This window comes from Panulirus ornatus, chromosome 16, assembly GCF_036320965.1.
Source record: "Panulirus ornatus isolate Po-2019 chromosome 16, ASM3632096v1, whole genome shotgun sequence".
Lineage (NCBI taxonomy): Eukaryota > Metazoa > Arthropoda > Malacostraca > Decapoda > Palinuridae > Panulirus > Panulirus ornatus.
The window spans coordinates 42,565,062-42,588,423 of NC_092239.1; the positions used below are offsets into that span (position 1 = coordinate 42,565,062).

General features: G+C 40.8%; 1 protein-coding gene across 7 annotated transcripts in view; it reads left to right on the forward strand.

Moving 5' to 3' along the window:
- The window catches only part of Imp (IGF-II mRNA-binding protein), a 729,352-nt gene that overhangs the window by 700,191 nt on the left and 5,799 nt on the right, over nt 1-23,362 (forward strand). For all 7 annotated transcript variants that reach the window (XM_071671623.1, XM_071671628.1, XM_071671627.1 and 4 more), the window contains one exon: nt 10,083-10,226. In XM_071671623.1, the coding sequence (XP_071527724.1) occupies nt 10,083-10,226 (144 nt within the window). The remainder of the gene's footprint in view (nt 1-10,082; nt 10,227-23,362) is intronic.

Consider the following 23,362-nt stretch of genomic DNA (forward strand, 5'->3'; position numbering starts at 1 on the left):
TTGTGCTTGTTTTCCTCCTCTGGGCATCATTGAGTTGTCAGACTGGTACCCATGTAATGTAATGGAAAGTCTCTTGTAGGTAGTGTGAAAACCTCATAAAATTTGCCACTGGTAATAGCTATCCTATAACAACAGTGAATATCAACTGTCATCACTCTCTCTTTCATGGATCCTAGAAACAAAGGCCTTTAAAAAGTTTAAGAATAGGATGAATATGATGATTTGAACTCTGAGAGAGAAGTTGTCCCACAAATAGAATACTGATAGCACTTAAGGTTTTCATTTGCCATTCAACAGAGCTAGTACTGTGCTCATTAAAGCTACTGTTTAGATAGTTTCAAACAGATTTAAACAATTTTATGTATATTGTAAAAGTTTTTACCAATGATGTAAGGCAAGTGTGCAAGTAGGAAGATAGGAGAGTGATTCTTAATGAAGGTCGGTCTGTGGCAGAGGTGTATGATGTACCCATAGTTGTATAGTATGTTTATGGATGGGGAGGTAAATGCAAGAGTTTTGGAGAGAGGGGCAAGTATGCAGTCTGTTTGGAATGACACGGCCTGGGAAGTAAGTCATTTGTTGTTTGCCAGTGAAAGAGCTCTGGTGGCTGATTCGAATGAGAAACTGCATAAGTTGGTGACTGAGTTTGGAAAAATGTGTGAAAGGAGAAAGTTGAGAGTAAATGTGAAGAAGAGCAAGGTTATTAGGTTCAGTCGTGTTAAGGGACAAGTTAAAAGGGATGTAAGTTTGAATGGAGAAAAATTGGAGGAAGTGAAGTGTTTTAGATATCTGGCAGTGAACTTAGCAGTGAATGGAACCATGGAAGCAAAAGTGAGTCACAGGGTGAGGGAGTGAGCAAAGGTTCTGGAAGAGATGAAGAATGAGAGGAAGGTGAGAATGTTATCTCGGAGTGCAAAAATGGTTATGTTTGAAGTATCAGTATTTCCAACAATATTATATGGTTGCAAGGCATGGGCTTTATATATAGGGTTGCATAGAGGAGGTTGGATGTGTTGGAAATGAAATGTTTGAGGACAGTATGTGGTGCAAGGTGGTTTGATTGAGTAAGTAATAAAAGGGTGAGATTTTTTTTTTCATACTATTCACCATTTCCTGCATTAGCGAGGTAGCATTAGTAACAGAGGACTGGGCCTTTGAGGGAATATCCTCACCCGGCCTTCTTCTTTGTTCCTTCTTTTGGAAAATTAAAAAAAAAATACGAGGGGATGATTTCCATCCCCCACTCCCTCCCCTTTTAGTCGCTTTTTATGACACGCAGGGAATACGTGGGAAGTATTCTTTCTCCCCTATCCCCAGGGATAAGGTAAGAGAGAGTTGTGGATATAAAGAGAGTATGGTTAAGAGAGCATGTTGAAATGGTTTGGACAAATGGAAAGAATGAGTGAGGAAAGAATGACAGAGGATAGATGTGTCAGAGGTGGAGGGAACAAGAAGCAGGAGAGCAAATTGGAGGTGGAAGGATGGAGTGAAAAAGATTTTGATCGATCAGGGCCTGAACACACAGGAGGGTGAGAGGCTTGCAAGGAATAGAGTGAATTGGAATGATGTAGTATACCAGGGTCGATGTTTTGTCAATGGACTGAACCAGGGCATGTGAAATGTCTAGGGTAAACCATGGAAAGGTCTGTGGGGTGTAGAAGGCGACTAAAGGGGATGGGAGCGGGGGGCTAGAAACCCTCCCCTCCTTGTATTTTAAATTTCTAAAAGGGGAAACAGAAGAAGGAGTCACGCAGGGAGTGCTCATCCTCCTCGAAGGCTCAGATTGGGGTGTCTAAATGTGTGTGGATGTAAACAAGATGAGAAAAAAGGAGAGATAGATAGTATGTTTGAGGAAAGGAACCTGGAAGTTTTGGCTCTGAGTGAAACAAAGCTCAAGGGTAAAGGGGAAGAGTGGTTTGGGAATGTCTTGGGAGTAAAGTCAGGGGTTAGTGAGAGGACGAGAGCAAGGGAAGGAATAGCACTACTCCTGAAACAGGAATGGTGGGAGTATGTGACAGAGTGTAAGAAAGTAAACTCTAGATTGATATGTGTAAAACTGAAAGTGGAGGAGAGAGATGGGTGATTATTGGTGCATATGCACCTGGGCATGAGAAGAAAGATTGAGAGGCAAGTGTTTTGGGAGCAGCTGAGTGAGTGTGTTAGTAGTTTTGATGCACAAGACCGGGTTATAGTGATGGGTGATTTGAATGCATAGGTGAGTAATGTGGCAGTTGAGGGAATAATTGGTGTACATGGGGTTTCAGTGTTGTAAATGGAAATGGTGAAGAGCTTGTAGATTTATGTGCTGAAAAAGGACTGGTGATTGGGAATACCTGGTTTAAAAAGAGAGATAGACATAAGTATACGTATGTAAGTTGGAGAGATGGCCAAAGAACGTTATTAGATTACGTGTTGATTGACAGGCACGTGAAAGAGAGACTTTTGGATATTAATGTGCTGAGAAGTGCAACTAGAGGGATGTCTTATCATTATCTTGTGGAGGCAAAATTGAAGATTTGTACAGGTTTTCAGAAAAGGGGGGACTTGTGTGAGGAAGTACCAGGAGAGACTGAGTATAGAATGGAAAAAGGTGAGAACAAAGGACGTAAGGGGAGTGGGGGAGAAATGGGATGTATTTAGGGAAGCAGTGATGGCTTGTGCAAAAGATGCTTGTGGCATGAGAAGCGTAGGAGGTGGGCAGATTAGAAAGGGTAGTGAGTGGTGGGATGAAGAAGTAAGATTATTAGTGAAAGAGAAGAGAGAGGCATTTGGATGATTTTTGCAGGGAAATAATGCATATGGCTGAGAAATGTGTAAAAGAAAGAGGCAGGAGGTCAAGAGAAAGATGCAAGAAGTGAAAAAGAGGGCAAGTGAGAGTTGGGGTGAGAGAGTATCATTAAATTTTAGGGAGAATAAAAAGATGTTTTGGAAGAAGGTAAATAAAGTGCGTAAGACAAGGGAACAAATGGGAACATCAGTGAAGGGAGCTAATGGGGAGGTGATAACAATTAGTGGTGATGTGAGAAGGAGATGGAGTGAGTATTTTGAAGGTTTGTTGAATGTGTTTGATGATAGAGTGGCAGATATAGGGTGTTTTGGTCAAGGTGGTGTGCAAAGTGAGAGAGTTAGGGAGAATGATTTGGTAAACAGAAGAGAGGTAGTAAAAGCTTTACGGAAGATGAAAGCCAGCAAGGCAGCGGGTTTGGATGGTATTGCAGTGGAATTTATTAAAAAAGGGGGTGACTGTATTGTTGACTGGTCGGTAAGATTACTTAATGTATGCATGACCTATGGTGAGGTGCCTGAGGATTGGAGGAATGCTTGTATAGTGCCATTGTACAAAGGCAAAGGTGATAAAAGTGTGTGCTCAAATTACAGTGGTATAAGTTTCTTGAGTATTCCTGGGAAATTATATGGGAGGGTATTGATTGAGAGGGTGAAGGCATGTACAGAGCATCAGATTGGGGAAGAGCAGTGTGGTTTCAGAAGTGGTAGAGGATGTATGGATCAGGTATTTGCTTTGAAGAATGTATGTGAGAAATACGTAGAAAAGCATATGGATTTGTATGTAGCATTTATGGATCTGGAGAAGGCATATGATGGAGCTGATAGAGATGCTCTGTGGAAGGTATTAAGAATATATAGTGTGGGAGGCACGTTGTTAGAAGCAGTGAAAAGTTTTTATCGAGAATGTAAGGCATGTGTACGTGTAGGAAGAGAGGAAAGTGATTGGTTCTCAGTGAATGTTGTTTTGCGGCAGGGGTGCATGATGTCTCCATGGTTGATTAATTTTGTTTATGGATAGGGTTGTTAGGGAGGTGAATGCAAGAGTTTTGGAAAGAGGGGGCAAGTATGCAGTCTGTTGTGGATAAGAGATCTTGGGAAGTGAGTCAGTTGTTATTCGCTGATGATACATCGCTGGTGGCTGATTCGGATGAGAAACTGCAGAACCTGGTGACTGAGTTTGATAAAGTGTGTGAAAGAAGAAAGCTGAGAGTAAATGTGAATAAGAGCAAGGTTATAAGGTACAGTAGGGTTGAGGGATAAGTCAATTAAGAGGTAAGTTTGAATGAAGCAAAACTGGAGGAATTGAAGTGTTTTAGATATCTGGGAGTGGATTTGGCAGTGGATGGAACCATGGAAGCAGAAGTGAATCATAGGGTGGGGAAGGGGGCGAAAGTTCTGGGAGCATTGAAAAATGTGTGGAAGTCGAGAACGTTATCTTCGAAAGCAAAAATGGGTATGTTTGAAGAAATAGTGGTTCCAACAATGATATATGGTTGCGAGGCATGGGCTATAGATAGAGTCGTGCAGAGGAGGATGGATGTGCTGGAAATGAGATGTTTGAGGACAATAAGTGGTGTGAGGTGGTTTCATTGAGAAAGTAATGAAAGGGTAAGAGAGATGTGTGGTAATAATAAGAGTGTGGTTGAGAGATCGGAAGAGGGTGTTTTGAAATGGTTTGGACACATGGAGAGAATGAGTGAGGAAAGATTGACCAAGAGGATATGTGTGTCAGAGGTGGAGGGAACGAGGAGAAGTGGGAGACCAAATTGGAGGTGGAAAGATGGAGTGAAAAAGATTTTGAGTGATCAGGGCCTGAATATGCAAGAGGGTGAAAGGCATGCAAGGAATAGAGTGAATTGGAACGATGTGGTATACCAGGGTCGACGGACTGTCAATGGATTGGACCAGGGCATGTGAAGCATCTGGGGTAAACCATGGAAAGTTTTGTGGGGCCTGGATATTGAAAGGAAGCTGTGGTTTCGGTGCATTATACATGACAGCTAGAAACTGAGTGTGAACAAATGTGGCCTTTGTTGTCTTTTCCTAGCACTACCTCGCACACATGCCTTTATTCATTCCCATCGCCACCCTGCCACACATGAAATAACAACCCCCTCCCCCCACATGTGCGTGAGGTACAGCTAGGAAAAGACAACAAAGGCCACATTCGTTCACACTCAGTCTCTAGCTGTCATGTATTAGGGAATGAATAAAGGCAGCAAGTATGAATTATGTACATGTGTATGTCTGTGTATGTATATATATGTGTATGTGTGGACATGTATGTATATGCATATGTATGTGGGTGGGTTGGGCCATTCTTTCGTCTGTTTTCTTGCGCTACCTCGCTACACGGGAGCCAGGGGCAAAGTATGATGAAAATATATAGGGGAGAAAGAATAATTCCCACGCATTCCTCACGTGTCGTAGAAGGCAACTAAAGGGGACGGGAGCGGGGGGGCTGGAAACCCTCCCCTCCTGTATTTGAACTTTCTGAAAGGGGAAACAGAAGAAGGAGTCACGCGGGGAGTGCTCATCCTCCTCGAAGGCTCAGATTGGGGTGTCTAAATATGTGTGGATGTAACCAAGATGAGAAAAAAGGAGAGATAGGTAGTATGTTTGAGGAAAGGAACCTGGATGTTTTGGCTCTGAGTGAAACGAAGCTCAAGGATAAAGGGGAAGAGTGGTTTGGGAATGTCTTGTGAGTAAAGTCAGGGGTAGTGAGAGGACAAGAGCAAGGGAAGGAGTAGCACTACTCCTGAAACAAGAGTGGTGGGAGTATGTAATAGAGTGTAAGAAAGTAAACTCTAGATTGATATGGGTAAAACTGAAAGTGGATGGAGAGAGATGGGTGATTATTGGTGCATATGCACCTGGGCATGAGAAGGAAGATCATGAGAGGCAAGTGTTTTGGGAGTAGCTGAATGAGTATGTTAGTAGTTTTTATGCATGAGACCGGGTTATAGTGATGGGTGATTTGAATGCAAAGGTGAGTAATGTGGCAGTTGAGGAAATAGTTGGTGTACATGGGGTGTTTAGTGTTGTAAATGGAAATGGTGAAGAGCTTGTACATTTATATGCTGAAAAAGGACTGGTGATTGGGAATACCTGGTTTAAAAATAGATATACATAAGTATACGTATGTAAGTAGGAGAGATGGCCAGAGAGCGTTATTAGATTATGTGTTAGGCGCGCTGTCATGTATAATGCACCGAAACCACAGCTCCCTTTCCACATCCAGTCCACACAAAACTTTCCATGGTTTACCCCAGACACTTCACATCCCCTGGTTCAATCCATTGACAGCATATCCACCCCAGCATACCACATCGTTCCAATTCACTCTATTCCTTGCATGCCTTTCACCCTCTTGCATGATCAGGCCCCAATCACTCAAAATCTTTTTCACTCCATCCTTCCACCTCCAATTTGGTCTTCCACTTCTCATTCCCTCCACTTCTGACACATATATCCTCTTTTTCAATCTTTCCTCTCATTCTCTCCATATGACCAAACCATTTCAATACACCCTCTTCTGCTTTCTCAGCCACACTCTTTTTATTACCAAAGATCTCTTACCCTTTCATTACTTGCTCGATCAAACCACCTCACACCACATTATGTCCTAAAACATCTCATTTCCAACACATCCACCCTCCTCTGCAGAACCCTATCTATAGCCCACGCCTTGCAACCATGTAACATTGTTGGAACCGCTATTCCTTCAAACATACCCATTTTTGCTTTCCGAGATAATGTTCTCGCCTTCCACACATTTTTCACTGCTCCCAGAAGTTTTGCACCCTCCCTTACCCTGTGACTCACTTCCATTCCATGGTTCCATCTGCTGCAAAATCCACTCCCAGGTATCTAAAACACTTCACTTCCTTCAGTTTTTCTTCATTCAAACTTACCTCCCAATTGTTTACCAAACTCAGTCACCAGCTTCTGCAGTTTCTCACCCAAATCAGCCACCAATGCTGTATCATCAGCGAACAACAACTGACTCACTTCCCAAGCCCTCTCATCCACAACAGACTGCATACTTGCCCGTCTTTCCAAAACTCTTGCATTCGCATCCCTAACAACCCCATCCATTAACAAATTAAACGACATGGAGACATCACACACCCCTGCTGCAAACCAACATTCACTGAGAACCAATCACTTTCCTCTCTTCCTACTCGTACACATGCCTTACATCCTCGGTAAAAACTTTTCACTACTTTAAGCAACTTGCCTCCCACACAATATATTCTTAATACCTTCCACAGAGCATCTCTATCAACTTTATCACATACCTTCTCCAGCCAGATCCATAAATGCTACATACAAATCCAATTGTTTTCCTAAGTATTTCTCACATACATTTTTGAAAGTAAACACCTGATCCACATATCCTCTACCACTTCTGAAACCACACTGCTCTTCCCCAATTTGATGCTCTGTACATGCTTCACCCTCTCAATCAATACCCTCCCATACAATTTTCCAGGAATACTCAACAAACTTATACCTCTGTAATTTTAACACTCACCTTTACCCCTATGTCTTTGTACAGTGGCACCATGCATGCATTCCGACAATCCTCAGGCACTTCACCATGAGCCATACATAAACTGAATATCCTCACCAATCAGTCAACCACTGCAGTATCATCCAAACTTGCCTCATTGCCGGCTTTCATATTCCGCAAAGCTTTCACTACCTCTTCTCTGTTTACCAAACCATTCTCCCTGACCCTCTCACTTCGCACACCTCGTCGACCAATACACCATATATCTGTCATTCTATCATCTAATACATTCAACAAACCTTCAAAATACTCACTCCATCTCCTTCTCACGTTACCACTTCTTATTACCTCCCCATTAGCCCCCTTCACCGATATTCCCATTTCTCTTGTCTTATGCACTATATGTATCTCCTTCCAAAACATATTTTTATTCTCCCTAAAATGTAATGATACTCTTACACCCCAACTCTCTCATTTGCCCTCTTTTTCACCTCTTGCACCTTTCTCTTGACTTCTTGCCTCTTTCTTTTATACATCTTCCAGTCATTTGCACTATTTCCCTGCATAAATCATCCAAGTGCCTCTCTTCTCTTTCACTATTAATCTTGCTTCTTCATCCCACCACTCACTACCCTTTCTAATCTGCCCACCTCCCGCGCTTCGCATGCCACAAGCATCTTTTTCTTGAGCCATCACTGCTTCCCTAAATACATCCTATTCCTCCCCACTCCCCTTACATCCGTTGCTCTCACCTTTTTCCATTCTGTACTCTGTCTCTCCTGGTACTTCCTCACACAAGTCTCCTTTCCAAGCTCACTTACTCTCACCACTCTTCACCCCAACATTCTCTCCTCTTTTTTTTAAAACCTCTACAAATCTTCACCTTCACCTCTACAAGATAATGATTAGACATCTCTCCACCACATTAATATCCAAAAGTCTCTCTTTCATGTAATGCTCTCTGGCCATCTCTCCTACTTACATACATATACTTATGTATATCTCTTTTTAAACCAGGTATTCCCAATCACCAGTCCTTTTTCAGCACACAAATCTACAAGCTCCTCATCATTTCCATTTACAACAATGAACACCCCATGTGCACCAATTATTCCCTCAACTGCCACATTCACCCATCACTACAACCCGGTCTCGTGCATCAAAACTACTAACACACTCACTCAGCTGCTCCCAAAACACTTGCCTCTCATGATCTTTTTTCTCATGCCCAGGTGCATAGGCACCAATAATCACCCATCTCTCTCCATCCACTTTCAGTTTTACCCATTTCAATCTAGAGTTTACTTTCTTACACTTTATCACAAACTCCCACAACTCCTCTTTCGGGAGTAGTGCTACTCCTATCCTTTGCTCCTGTCCTCTCACCAACCGCTGACTTTACTCCTAAAAATTCCCAAACCACTCTTCCCCTTTATCCTTGAGTTTCATTTCACTCAGAGCCAAAAGATCCAGGTTCCTTTCCTCAATCATACTACCTATCCCTCCTTTTTTCTCATCATGATTACATCCACACACATTTAGACACCCCAATCTGAGCCTTCAAGGAGGATGAGCACTCCCCACATGACTCCTGTTTCCCCTTTTAGAAAGTTGAAATACAAGGAGGGGAGGGTTTCAGTCCCTCGCTCCCGTCCCCTTTTGTCGCCTTCTATGACACACGGGAATGCATGGGAAGTATGCATGATGACTGAGTTTGGTAAAGTGTGTGAAAGAAGAATGCTGAGAGTAAATGTGAATAAGAGCAAGGTTATTAGGTACAGTAGGGTTGAGGGACCAGTCTATTGGGAGGTAAGTTTGAAGGGAGAAAAACTGGAGGAAGTGAAGTGTTTTGGATATCTAGGAGTGGATTTGGCAGGGAATGGAACCATGGAAGTGAATATGAGTCACAGGGTGGGGTAAGGGGTGAAAATTCTGGGCGTGTTGAAAAATGTGTGGAAGGCGAGAACATTATCTCGGAAAGCAAAAATGGGTATGTTTGAAGGAATAGTGGTTCCAACAATGCTATATGGTTGCGAGGCATGGGCTATAGATAGAGTTGAGCGGAGGAGGGTGGATGTGTTGGAAGTGAGGTGTTTGAGGACAATATGTGGTTTGATCGAGTAAGTAATGTGTGGTAATAAAAAGAGTGTAGTTGATAGAGCAGAAGAGGGTGTTTTGAAATGTTTTGGTCGCATGGTGAGAATGAGTGAAGAAAGATTGACAAAGAGGATATATGTGTCAGAGGTGGAGGGAACGAGGAGAAGTGAGAGACCAAATTGGAGGTGGAGAGATGGATTGGAAAAGATTTTGAGCAATCGGGGCCTGAACATGCAGGAGGATGAAAGGCATGCAAGGAATAGAGTGAATTGGAACAATGTGGTATACTGGGGTGGACGTGCTGTCAATGGATTGAACCAGGGCATGTGAAGCGTCTGAGGTAAACCATGGAAAGTTTTGTGGGGCCTCGATATGGAAAGGGAGCTGTGGTTTCGGTGCATTATACATGACAGCTAGAGACTGGGTGTAAACGAATGTGGCCTTTGTTGTCTTTTCCTAGTGCTACCTCACGCGCATGCGGGGAGAGGGGGTTGTCATTTTATGTATTTGTATTGAACAGCTATGTATGGTAAGGTGTACTTGAGTAGATTAAAGATCAACAAACTCAAATGGAGGTGATTGTGTTGTTTTATTAAATGTCAAATCAGATGGATTATTTTTACTTCAAAATGCCTTATGCGCAACAGTTCTCATAGCTGTTTATATGCTTATATTTCCTCAGGTTGGACGTATAATTGGTAAAGGAGGTCAAAATGTTCGTGATCTTCAACGACAAACTGGTTCTGTAATTAAGCTTCCTCAACAAGGATCCACTACTTCAGAAGAAACTACCGTCCACATTGTAGGCCCATTCTTCTCCGTACAGGTCAGTTTTTAGTAGCTGTAAACATTTTGTGGTGATAATACTCCATGAAAGTGTTGTCATTGCTTTCTATCACACGTCATATGCGAACAGTTTGTTTCCATCCTCTGATGGATTATGGATTATGGGGACAGCATTACTATCACCACCCTCTCTCCACTTTAGTTTCCAGTGAGTGTTGCGGAATTTTAGGACAATGATACTATCACCACCATCACTCCAGCTCCACCACTACTGATGATTTACCACCTTCCATGCTCCACCACTATCCTTGCTCCTTCACTATCCTAGCTCCATCACCTTCCCTGCTCTATTACCACCCTCGCTCTGTCACCACCCCTTTATCACTTTTCTTATTCGACTTCTAATTACTGTTTGTTCCAAATTTTAAGACAGTAATACTTTAACTTTGCTGTCTCTCCATCTTCATCATCTCTATTGCCACCTTTTCTCCATCACTACCCTCACTGCACTACAGTTTTCATAGACCACTTGTTTTGAAGTTTTAGGACATTGATGGTATCAACACCCTTTCACCATCACCAACATCACTCCTTTACCACATCTCTTGCTCTGTTACCTCCCTCAGTCTGTTAATACTTTCAATCTGTTGCTTCCCTTGTTCCATCACCAACCTTGTTCCATCATCATTATCATCGTATTGTCACTCTCTTTGCTTCTTTACCACCCTCGTTACATTGCTTCTTCTGGCTGTATGATACTCACATAGGCAGAACTTTTTATTGTGTTGTGTGCATAGCTTATTAGACCCTTATTTTGATTCAGTGGTTAGGGGTAGAAAGGGTAAGGGGTTATTAGACTGGGTAAAGTATATTAGGGAAAGAGAGATAATTATAAAGTTTACAGATGTATTGAGTGGGTTTTACTGAAGTGTATGGGTGTTTTGCTGGATGGATGCAGTGATTTATATATATATATGTACCCTAGGCAGACTGGGGATGTGTTTGTATGGTGGTGTGGTTTGTTGGCTTTGGAAGGAAATGTGCCATGCTAAATTATGGATTGTTCATGTGTATAATGATGATGATGGATGATTTGAACTTTTCTCAGTGCTTCAAAGCTTTGTGGGAACCAAGTGTGTTGCTGTCAAGTTCTTGGATATATCTATAATTTATCTCCATTGTCTTTTAATTTCTGCCTTTTTTTTGCTATGGTAACTTCATTTGGTGTGCAGTTACTTTTAATGGTCTCCCCAAGTGCACTTATTACCCATTTATGAAGGTGTGCAAAAAATAAAACCTTTTTTCATGAATTAGAACCTGAACATTCCTAACTTAGGAAAAACACATTATGAAGAGGAAAGCTAATTCTACAGGCATAAAAAGTCACTTATTTTATTCATGATCAGATGCACAGAAGCTATCAAAGCCATTATTGTCCTAAGAATGAAATGACCTGACAACCACTAAACAGCCACCCTCCTAGCTCACCAGACATACACCCATCTGAAATCACATTCCCCACACTTTCTCAGCCACTCTAAGGACATCACCTTTCCCTACATCGCTGTAAATGCTAATTCAGCAAATCTGAAGGTCCTTCATGACCATGATACAGGGAGCATAATGAAGACACTGAATTACATCTCAGGTGCTGCACACTCTCCTCACATAGACACATACACATACTTCACTTTATGACCTGTGATCCCACCTGATAAACATGGCAGGCTTTCAGAATGCTGTGGGATAGAGTAAGTTGGAGTATACTGGGGCGACATGCTGTCAGTGGATTGAACCAGGGCATTTGAAACATTCGGGATAGACCATGGAAAGGCCTGTGGGGCCTGGCCGTGGATAGGGAGCTGTTGGTTTATGTATTACACATGACAGCTAAGAATGGATATGAACAGATGTGGCTTTTCTTTATCTGCTCCTGTAACTATCTCTAACATGAAAAAAGGCAATCAAGTATGAAAGAGAAAAAATTATGATAATAAGAATGATAATAATGAAGACAAGAAACAAGTGATATAGTTTCCAGCTTACCCAGAGCAAAATATAAAGAAAAAGTGGTAGGAATGAGTTGGTAAGATTTCATAAGAACCTGTAAAAAGATGGGTGGATATCAGCACTTAGAATTATACCAGAATAACACTGTATACCATCCAGATAATTTAAGATGTGTTCAAATGAGTTGGTAGAACAGTGTTTGATGTAAAATAAGAAAAGATTCTTGACCTCTCAATTAGTGCTCCTTATCAGTTTCCCGAAGACAGAAGTAGATCTTGAATGAAATATAGTGAACTGAAAAATATGTATTTATTATGAAACTACAAAGCATCACAAAAGAAGTATAAGATAACCAAGAGACCAGTGATATATTCCTCAATCTACATAGGGAGAAATAAAAGACTAATGGTGGAAGCAAATGGTAAGATGATTATCTTACAATTCACTGCAAATTCACTTCTGACAAAAGGTTTTCAATTTGTTCAAGGGTAAGTGTAAGGTAATATCACATGTTTCTTGGGTGTTTTATTATTGATTTTTTTCTATTTTTCACTCCTTGCAAGTTTTTTTTTTTTTTTACCCAGTCCCCACTTTATGCAGGATCACTGTATGCAATTCAACTATTATGTAAGAAACCTGCTTCTACTAATCCCTCATTTTATGAAGTCAAAATTTGTTAGCATGAGGTTGTGTGCATTAGAAAGTGCACCGAAACTTCAATGAGAGTTAGTGAATGGAGTAAGCTTGAGTCTTAGGTGGAGCATGCCATATTCTTGCCAGTGAGTCAGTCTTGTTACCACCTCTGTTTTTGGATTTTTGCTATTTGTGCAATTTGGGTATATGTGCTAATGTGATTTTCAAGCTACTCACTGTGTTTAACCAGAAACATCTCCTCCTACCCTAGAACTAGCAGTTAAACAGTAGAGAACTTCTCTAACCGTAGAAACAAAGCTATAAATCTTAAGACATGCTGATGCTGATGAGGGAGTGTTAGCACTGTAGAAAGTGCACCAAAACTTCTGTTAGGCTTGGCTTGTGGAGTAATTGTGGACACTGGGTTGAGCACACAATATTCCCCCCAACGGTTCAGTCTCAAATTTATCACCATTCTGTGCCGATCTGTGCCTTTTGCAATTTGGGTATGCCTTCTAATGTGATCTTCTTGTCACCCACTGTTTGTGTTTGTTAATATAACATCCAAACACTAGGCAACATGTTCTCATTCTCTTACCCTAGAACCAGCATTTATGTGGAAGAGAACCTCTCTGACCTTAGAAACAGAGCTAGAAATCTTATGACACACTGATGTTGGTAAGGGAGCATCAGTGCAGTAGAAATTGCACAAAAGCATAAGTTAGGATTGGAGGATGGAGTAAGTATGGGTCCTGGGTGGAGTGCGCCACATTTCCACCAGCTGCTCTGTCTTGCACTTACCACTGTTGTTTGTGGATCTATGCCTGTAATTTGGATATGCCTGCTCATGTGATTTTCCTGCAACTTAATGTGTTTATGTTTTTATAAAATTGGCATCCAAACATACAGCATAATCTCCAACCCCAGAACCAGCACTTATGCAGAAGAGAACCTCTCTGACCTAAAAAAACGGGTCTAGGAACCTTATGATGCACTGATGCTGGTGAGGGGGCATCAGCACTAGGATATGCTTACAACCTGGGTGAGTCTACCATCTGTAATATAAAGGAGGATGCAGAGAAAATATGAAGTGCAGTGGTCCACTCTTCTACACTATCTCTCAAGGTAACCTCAAGTGTTAGAAAAACATTTATGGAGAAAATGCTTTGTTATACATAGAGCATTAGACAAAGAAGAAAAGCAGCCTTAGTAAACTTCAGCTAAGGTCTAAAGCTCTGAAGATTTATGAGCATTTTATTTAAAGAAGATAATGTAGTTAAGTCATTTCAAGCAAATAAAGGAGGTGTAGATAAGTTTATTCAAAATTGGAAGCTACATAACATGAAGGTAACAGGAGAATCTGCCAGTTTTCACCAGGAAGCTGCTGCACACTTCCCATGTTACAGTTTATGTTTATTGGTGGGCTATTATTCAAAATCGGAAGCTACATAATGTGAAGGTAATGGGAGAATCTGCCAGTGCTCACCAGGAAGCTGCTGCACACATCCCATATTTCAATTTATGTTTATTGGTGGGCTATATGATATTTCTCTGTGCAAGGTTTTCGCTGAACATAACCCGTGTGTAAAGTGAGGAATAAGTGTACTTCAGAAATATATTGGTTTGTGAGAGAATGATTTGGAGAGAGCACTAGGGCAGAGTTATTGATTTTTTTCTCTAGCTTTGAATCTTTTCCTATTTCATATTCAACATTGTTCTACCAGTTCACATGAAACCAACTTTGAGATTTTGGATGGTATATATTGTCTTATTCTGGTTTACTTTGATCAGTTTTAAGTGATGACATTTGCTTATCTTTCACTAGGTTCATGGCATTATCTTGCATAATCTAACACTTACAAATATAGATTTTCTTTTGTTTTTAAGCTACTTACTTTATTTCTATATTATTGCTTTGCTCTCATGTTCATAAAACTTGTGAGTTGGGTACTGAGCGAGTCTGATCATGTTTGAACTAAACTGAAATTAGTAGAAAAGTGCCACACAACCACACGTTAATGGTTTGATTGCATGTTGTGAAGTGTACCTGACTATGTATAATGCTTGATAATGAAATCATGTGAAATAAATGTATTTCACTTTAGGAATTTTTGTAATTTGTGGCTATAGATATAGCCTCATAGCATGAGGCTTGTAGTGTGAGTTGTGCTACCCCAAGGAGGGCAAAGAAATTGAGTCTTATGAAAAGATGTGGACTAATTTGACTGTCTTGCATAAGACAATAGTGCAGTATCTATTAGGAGGTATTTTGGTGTTAGAGTCAAAGTTGTGAACCATTGAAATATGAGGTAGCATTTTGCACACAGTAGCTGGCTGCCTGCTTTCTAGGAATATAGAGGCCAAATGCAGAACATCAGGGGTGATGTACTGCCATCCATCTGTACTGTATTATATCTTTATTTCTTAACTGTACAGTTTTGTACATCATTTCTCTATACTTTTGTATTGTGAACATGTTTCTGAGGTATAGAATGCTGATTTTTGGTTATGAAGTAGTCATAATAGGACCAAAGGTATATCTATCAAGGGTCACTCCCCCCATAACCTATTTCCCATAACAACTGTGATTTTGCCAACCACAGGGTTTTAGGAATATAACCTTGCAGTTGTAAAGTCAGAATTCATATGAAAAAGATCATTTTTTTTTTTTTGTATTGATAGGAATGTGAACAGGGGACTGGAAATCCTTCCCTCCCATTATTATATAAGACGAAACAGAGGAGAAAGCCAGGTTAGCTTTTTATTTCTCCATGGTTTAGTTATCTGTTCCTTATCTTACCTTGATTTCACGGGAAATTGTTTACACATGAAAGAAAAAAGATGTTTTTGTTAGTTCATTGAAGAGGTTTATTTTTTCTACATTAGGGGAGGTAAAAATAATGCTTCACAAAGTGTTAGATTTCAGCAAAACATATATCCCTGGGGATAGGGGAGAAAGAATACTTCCCACGTATTCCCTGCGTGTCGTAGAAGGCGACTAAAAGGGGAGGGAGCGGGGGGCTGGAAATCCTCCCCTCTCACTTTTTTTTTTTCTTTAATTTTCCAAAAGAGGGAACAGAGAAGGGGCCCAGGTGAGGATATTCCCTCAAGGGCCCAGTCCTCTGTTCTCAACGCTACCTCGCTAATGCGGGAAATGGCGAATAGTATAAAAGAAAGAAAGAATATACTTTGTTAGAAATATGCTGACTATGTTGAAAAGTTATTTAAGGCCTTTCTGTAGTAAGGTGTTAATTTTATCTGTTGTTACTTTTGCTCTTTCTTTGGGAGCTTTGTTATTGGCTTTTATGATGGCTGTTCATAGTTCTGTCATGTCATGTCTTATTTAGAGGCAGCTGTCAGGAGACAGCCAGTCTGAGACTCTGATCTGGTAAGTAATTGTTTTTTCTTTTCCCAGTTCAGAGGCAGCCAGTCAAGAATTTGATTCTATTGGACTTGGTTATAGTTTCAGATTCTTTGGAGATTGCATTGTATCATAGTCATCCATCAAATTTTTTGGAGATTGCATTGTATCATAGTCATCCAACCATTGTTAGGAGTCTCACCTTAGTTTAGAGAAGATACATTTGATGTAAATCAGTTGCATCATACTGTATACTTCTTAATACAGTTGATTCCCACCAACTAAGTCCTGAACTACTCTCTCATTTGATAATGTCATTTGACAGTTTAATGGTTTTTACCTCATTTGAATTCCTAGCTAATGTTTGATTCCACTTCTTATCCATAGATATCAGTGGCACTGTCCTGCCATAGCTAGAAAAAATATCACATGCTACAGTTGCCCATATATGTAATTATAAAATGTGTACATGACATGAGGTCCCACTCTACCCCCAAATGAAATACAAATGAAAACATAGCTCTAGAATAAAGAAACAATTATTGCAGTATTATTGCTTTCTTTTTGGTAATAAGAATTTCTTTTAGTATTACTGCTTATGTGATAAGATAATTATGTGTGCGTATATTTATGTGGCATGAGAAAGGAGGGAGGTAGGCAGATTAGAAAGGGTAGTGAGTGGTGGGATGCAGAAGTAAGATTATTAGTGAAAGAGAAGAGAGAGGCATTTGGACAATTTTTGCAGGAAAATTGTGCAAATGACTGGGAGATGTATAAAAGAAAGAGGCAGGAGGTCAAGAGAAAGGTGTAAGACATGAAAAAGAGGGCAAATGAGAGTTGAGGTGAGAGAGTATCGTTAAATTTTAGGGAGAATAAGATTTTTGGAAGGAAGTAAATAAAGTGTACAAGACAAGAGAACAAATGGGAATATTGGTGAAGGGGGCTAATGGGGAGGTCATAACAAGTAGTGGTGAAGTAAGGAGTGAGTATTTTGAAAGTTTGTTGAATATGTTTAATGATAGAGTGGCAGATATAGGGTGTTTTGGTTGAGCTGATGTGTGAAGTGAGAGGGTCAGGGAGAATGGTTTGCTAAACAGAGAAGAGGTAGTGAAAACTTTTCGGGAGATGAAAGCCAGCAAGGTGGCGGGTTTGGATGGTATTGCAGTGGTATTTCTTAAAAAAGGGTGTGACTTTGTTGTTGACTGGTTGGTGAGAATATTCAATATATGTATGGTTCAGGGTGAAGTGCCTGAGGATTGACAGAATGCATGCATAGTGCCATTGTACAAAGGCAAAGGGTGTAAAGGTGAGTGTTCAAATTACAGACGTATAAGTTTGTTGAGTATTCCTGAGAAATTATATGGGAGGGTATATTGAGAGGGTGAAGGCATGTATAGAGCATTAGATTGGGGAAGAGCAGTGTGGTTTCAGAAGTGGTAGAGGATGTGTGGATCAGGTGTTTGCTTTGAAGAATGTATGTGAGAAGTACTTAGAAAAACAGATGGATTTATATGTAGCATTTATGGCTCTGGAGAAGGCATATGATAGAGCTGATAGAGATGCTCTGTGGAAGGTATTAAGAATATATGGTGTGGGAGGCAAGTTGTTAGAAGCAGTGAAAAGTTTTTTATCGAGGATGTAAGGCATGTATACGTGTAGGAAGAGAGGAAAGTGATTGGTTCTCAGTGAATGTAGGTTTGCGGCAGGGGTGTGTGATGTCTCCATGGTTGTTTAATTTGTTTCTGGATGGGGTTGTTAGGGAGGTGAATGCAAGAGTTTTGGAAAGAGGGGCAAGTATGAAGTCTGTTGTGAATGAGAGAGCTTGGGAAGTGAGTCAGTTGTTGTTCGCTGATGATACAGCGCTGGTGGCTGATTCATGTGAGAAACTGCAGAAGCTGGTGACTGAGTTTGGGAAAGTGTGTGAAAGAAGAAAGTTAAGAGTAAATGTGAATAAGAGCAAGGTTATTAGGTACAGTAGGGTTGAGGGTCAAGTCAATTGGGAGGTAAGTTTGAATGGAGAAAAACTGGAGGAAGTAAAGTGTTTTAGATATCTGGGAGTGGATCTGGCAGCGGTTGGAACCATGGAAGTGGAAGTGAATCATAAGGTGGGGGAGGGGCGAAAATCCTGGGAGCCTTGAAGAATGTGTGGAAGTCGAGAACATTATCTCGGAAAGCAAAAATGAGTATGTTTGAAGGAATAGTGGTTCCAACAATGTTGTATGGTTGCGAGGCGTGGGCTATGGATAGAGTTGTGCGCAGGAGGGTGGATGTGCTGGAAATGAGATGCTTGAGGACAATGTGTGGTGTGAGGTGGTTTGATCGAGTAAGTAATGTAAGGGTAAGAGAGATGTGTGGAAATAAAAAGAGCGTGGTTGAGAGAGTAGAAGAGGGTGTTTTGAAATGGTTTGGGCACATGGAGAAAATGAGTGAGGAAAGATTGACCAAGAGGATATATGTGTCGGAGGTGGAGGGAACGAGGAGAAGTGGGACACCAAATTGGAGGTGGAAAGATGGAGTGAAAAAGATTTTGAGTGATAGGGGCCTGAACATGCAGGAGGGTGAAAGGCGGGCAAGGAATAGAGTGAATTGGATCGATGTGGTATACCAGGGTTGACGTGCTGTCAGTGGATTGAATCAGGGCATGTGAAGCGTCTGGGGTAAACCATGGAAAGTTGTGTGGGGCCTGGATGTGGAAAGGGAGCTGTGGTTTCGGGCATTATTGTATGACAGCTAGAGACTGAGTGTGAACGAATGGGGCCTTTGTTGTCTTTTCCTAGCGCTACCTCGCACACACGAGGGGGGAGGGGGATGGTATTCCATGTGTGGCGAGGTGGCGATGGGAATGAATAGAGGCTGTGTGAATGTGTGCATGGGTATATATGTATGTGTCTGTGTGTGTATATATATGTGTACATTGAGATGTATAGGTGTGTATATTTGCGTGTGTGGACATGTATGTGTATACACGTGTGTGGGGTGGGTTGGGCCATTTCTTTCGTCTGTTTCCTTGCGCTACCTCGCAAACGCGGGAGACAGCAGCAAAAAAAAAAAAAAATATATTATCTTTAAGACCTGAAGAAAGTGTCAGGGTTTTGGGTAGTGATTCTTACTTGACCATAACAGCATTTATGGTCTTGGCAATTGATAGGCCAAAAACTGAAATAACCACCCAAACCAAGCATAAAGTATGTTTTTTCACTGTATGTGTTCGCCATTCCCCTCATTAGCTATTTAGCACCAGAAACAAAGAAATTGTCTCATTTGCTCACATCCATTCTTTAGCTGTCATGTAAAGGGACCCTTCAATTTATGCAGTAGTTATGTTCTTGAAAGTGGTTTCATAAATCAGAAATGCATAAGTCAAATGATGTAAGTAATGGAGATTAGGGGTTGTCATTGCACATTACAAAGACAGTACTGAATATTACACTATTGAAAATTACAACATGAAATTACCAGGAGATATATGATACTATGATATTTTAAATTTCTATAATGTACATACTGTAAAGAGTTCTTTTGATAACAAATTTTATGTTCTTGAGGGCATTCTCTTCCAAAATAGTCCAGTCTCATCCAATTTAGATATTCTGAAGCCGGAATGGACTTGCTTGAAATGCCTTCACTGCCTTTGCTGCCCCTTCTTCCATTGCCAAGTTATCTTATATAATCTGGGTCTTTGCTTATATCACAAGCATGCTGACAGGAATATTTCACGAGTTTGGTAGTCCATCGATGTGCTCAACATTATCTCCAATTTTGGGAACATGAGGTCTTCGATACACTGATTAATGTTCCACTCTTGGCGCTTTCCATGATTAGTCTGTAAAGTAGATTCTTTAATCCCAAGGGCATGATTAATATCAGCTGTTTGTTCATCTCTCTCATGATATTTGACCATATTCATCTTGAGCCCAATGATTTTGGCCTTACACTTCTTGGCACCATTGGTACTGGGAGAACTTGAAACATGTTTTCATGGCATGATGCAAGGGGCAAAACACATGCAGTGTACAGTATGCTGCAGTACAAAATATTGTAACACTGTATCCAAGACATGCATATGTGTCTCTCGCACAGTGGTAACAATGTTGCCAGCATGCTATCAACCCAATAATGATTGTATTATTCCAAATTGAACCTGTGAAAATAAAAAAAGGTGTGATTGAACCTTGCACATCATTGTAGAAGTGGTGTAAATTAAATATGGATGAATCAAGAGGTCCCTGTATACTGCATCAAAACCAGAGCCCCCTAACCACAATCAGGCCCACAGACCTTTCTTAGACATCCCCCTGACTACCTCATATGCCGTTTCAGCCTGATGACAGCACATTATCTCCATGTATCACATCACTGAAGTTTGCCCTGTCCTTTGTACACTTCAAACCCTCCTCCATGTTAAAACCAAGAACATTCAGAATATCCTTAACTCCTTCCTTCCGTCCCCTCCTTAGTTACTCCCTTTTCCTTTGTACATCCACTTCTGACATATATACCCTCTTAGTCCTCCTCTCTTTACTCATCCACTCCATATGTTCAGGCTCACACTATTTCAACACACCCTCTCCATCTCTCTCATATATACTCTTACTGCCACCCTTCTCTTAATCAATCAACCCTCCTCACTCCACATATTGTCCTCTTACATTTCATTTCCAATACATCCACCTTCCTTACATTTTTTTCCTAAGGCCTGTGCCTGCATCCATATAGCAGTGGCAGGACTCCTATATCATCAAACCTTCCCATTTGTCCTTAAAGATGATGACCTCTCTTCCCATGCATTTCTCATTGTGCCCTGGAATTTTGCCCCTTTACCCACCTTAAGGCTCACCTCACCTCCCATAGTTCCATTCACTGCCATAGCCACTCTCATGTCTCTAAAACACTCCATTTCCTTCAAATTCTCTCCATTCAAACTTACATTGCAAAAACCTTGTCTCTTTCCACTGCTAAAGTTAATAACCTTGCTTTTATTCATATTTACTTTCCTTTCACACACTTTTCCAAAAAGAGACACAAACTTCTGCAGTTTCTCACTCCAATCTGCCATCAGTGCCATGTCACCAGTAAACAACACATGACTTACTTCCCAGCCCCCCATCTCCACCACCAACAGTCTGCATATGTACTTCTCTCTTGCATTAACTTCCCTAACCACCCTAGCCATCAAAAAAGTAAACAGCCACGGTGACACCACACACCTCTGCTGCAAACATGTGCACCTGGAACCACTCGCCCTACTCTCTTAATTGCACAAATGCTGTACTCTCTCAGTGTAAAGTTAACTTCTAGCAGTTCCTTGCCCCATATTATATGTTTGCATAATCTTCCACCCTATCAACCCTATCATATACTTTCTCCAGCTTCACAAATGCCACATAAATATCCCTCTGTTTCTGTAAGTATTTCTCACACACATTCTTCAAAAGAAAGACCTGATCCACACATCTTCAACAATTCCCGAAGCCTCAATATTCCTCCCCACACTGAAACTCTTTGTATGCCACTGCTTTCTTGATCAACACTCTCCACTGTAACTCACCTGGTACACACAGTACAAAAATAAGATGTATTTACACCATGTATATTCACCTTCAAAGTTACTTAACATGATATAAGGATGAAAAAATCTGAGCATTTTCACCTAAGTTAACAGGTGATCATTTTGAGACCTTGTGTTTACCGGTGTAAATAATGTTTTTGTGCTATGTACACACTCAACATCCATATCTCTGTAATTTAAACCTTCTCTTTTGTACCCTTTGCCACTACACAAGTAAAGTGCTTTGGGAGCAACTGAGTGAGTGTGTCAGCAGTTCTGATGTTAGAGATCGGTTATTAGTGATGGTTGATTTAAATGCGATGGTGAACAACTTGTGGAGAAGTGCTGGGAAAACTTGGATTGAAAAGAGGAACATATACAAGTATATGTGCATGAGTAGGAAAGACAGTCAGCGATCATTATTGGATTACATATTAATTGATAGGTATGTAAAAGAGAGAATTTTGGATATGAACTTGATGAGAGGGGCAGCTGTTGGGATGTCTGGAGGTGAGAGTGAAGATTTATAGAGATTTTTGGGAAAGAGGAAACAATGTTGGCAAGAAGAGAGTAGTAAGAGGTGAGGAGCTTGGAAAAGAGACTAGTGTGAAGAAATACTAGGGGAGATTGAGTGTAAAATGGTAAAAGGAGCAAGTAAATGAAACAAGGGAAGTGGGCAAGGAATGGGAGGTATTTAGGGAAACAGTGATGGCATGTGTGAGAGATGCATGTATCTTGTGAAAGGTGGGAGATTGGAAAATTAGAAAGGGTAGTGAGTGGTGGGATGAAGAAAAAACGTTCCTAGTGAGAGAGAAAAGGGAGGTGTTTGGGCAGCACTTACAGGCAAGGAGTGCAAATGAGTAGGGGTCATGTAAGGGAAGGCAGCAGGAGGTCAAGACGAAGGTGTATAGGTTGTAAAGGAGGGCAAATGAGAGTTTAGATGAATGAATATCAATATATTTTAGGGAGAATAAGATGTTTTGGAAGGAGATTAATAATGTGCAATAAAACAAGAGAGCATATAGGAACATTGGTGAAGAGGGCAAAAGGGCAAGTGATAACAGGTAGTGATGAAGTGAGAAGTAGATGGAATGAGTATTTGGAGGACTGTTGAATGTTTTATGATGATAGGGAGGCAGATATGGGGTGTTTGGGTTGGGTTGTATGCAAAGTGAGTGTCATGGAAAGTGGTTTAATGAAGAGGAAAGAGATGATGAAAGCCTTACATAAGATGTTATATGGTAAGGTGGTTGGAGTGGACGGTCTTGCAGTTGAATTCCTTATGAAAGTGGGTGACTGTGTTGTTGATTGGTTGGTGAGGTGCCTGAGAATTGGCAGAATGCATGTAAAGTGCCATTGTGTATTTGTTGAACATACTTGGCAAGTTGTATGGGAAGTTATTGATTAAGAGGGTGAAGGCATGTACAGAGCATGAAGTTGGGGAGGAGCAGTGTGTTTTCAGAAGTGGTAGAAGATGTGTGGATCAGGTGTTTGCTTTAAAGAATGTATGGAAGAAATACTTAGAGAAACGGATGAATTTGTTTGTGGCATTTATGGATCTGTAGAAAGTATATGATAGGGTGTATAGAGGTGCATTATGGAAGGTTTTGAGAATATATGGTGT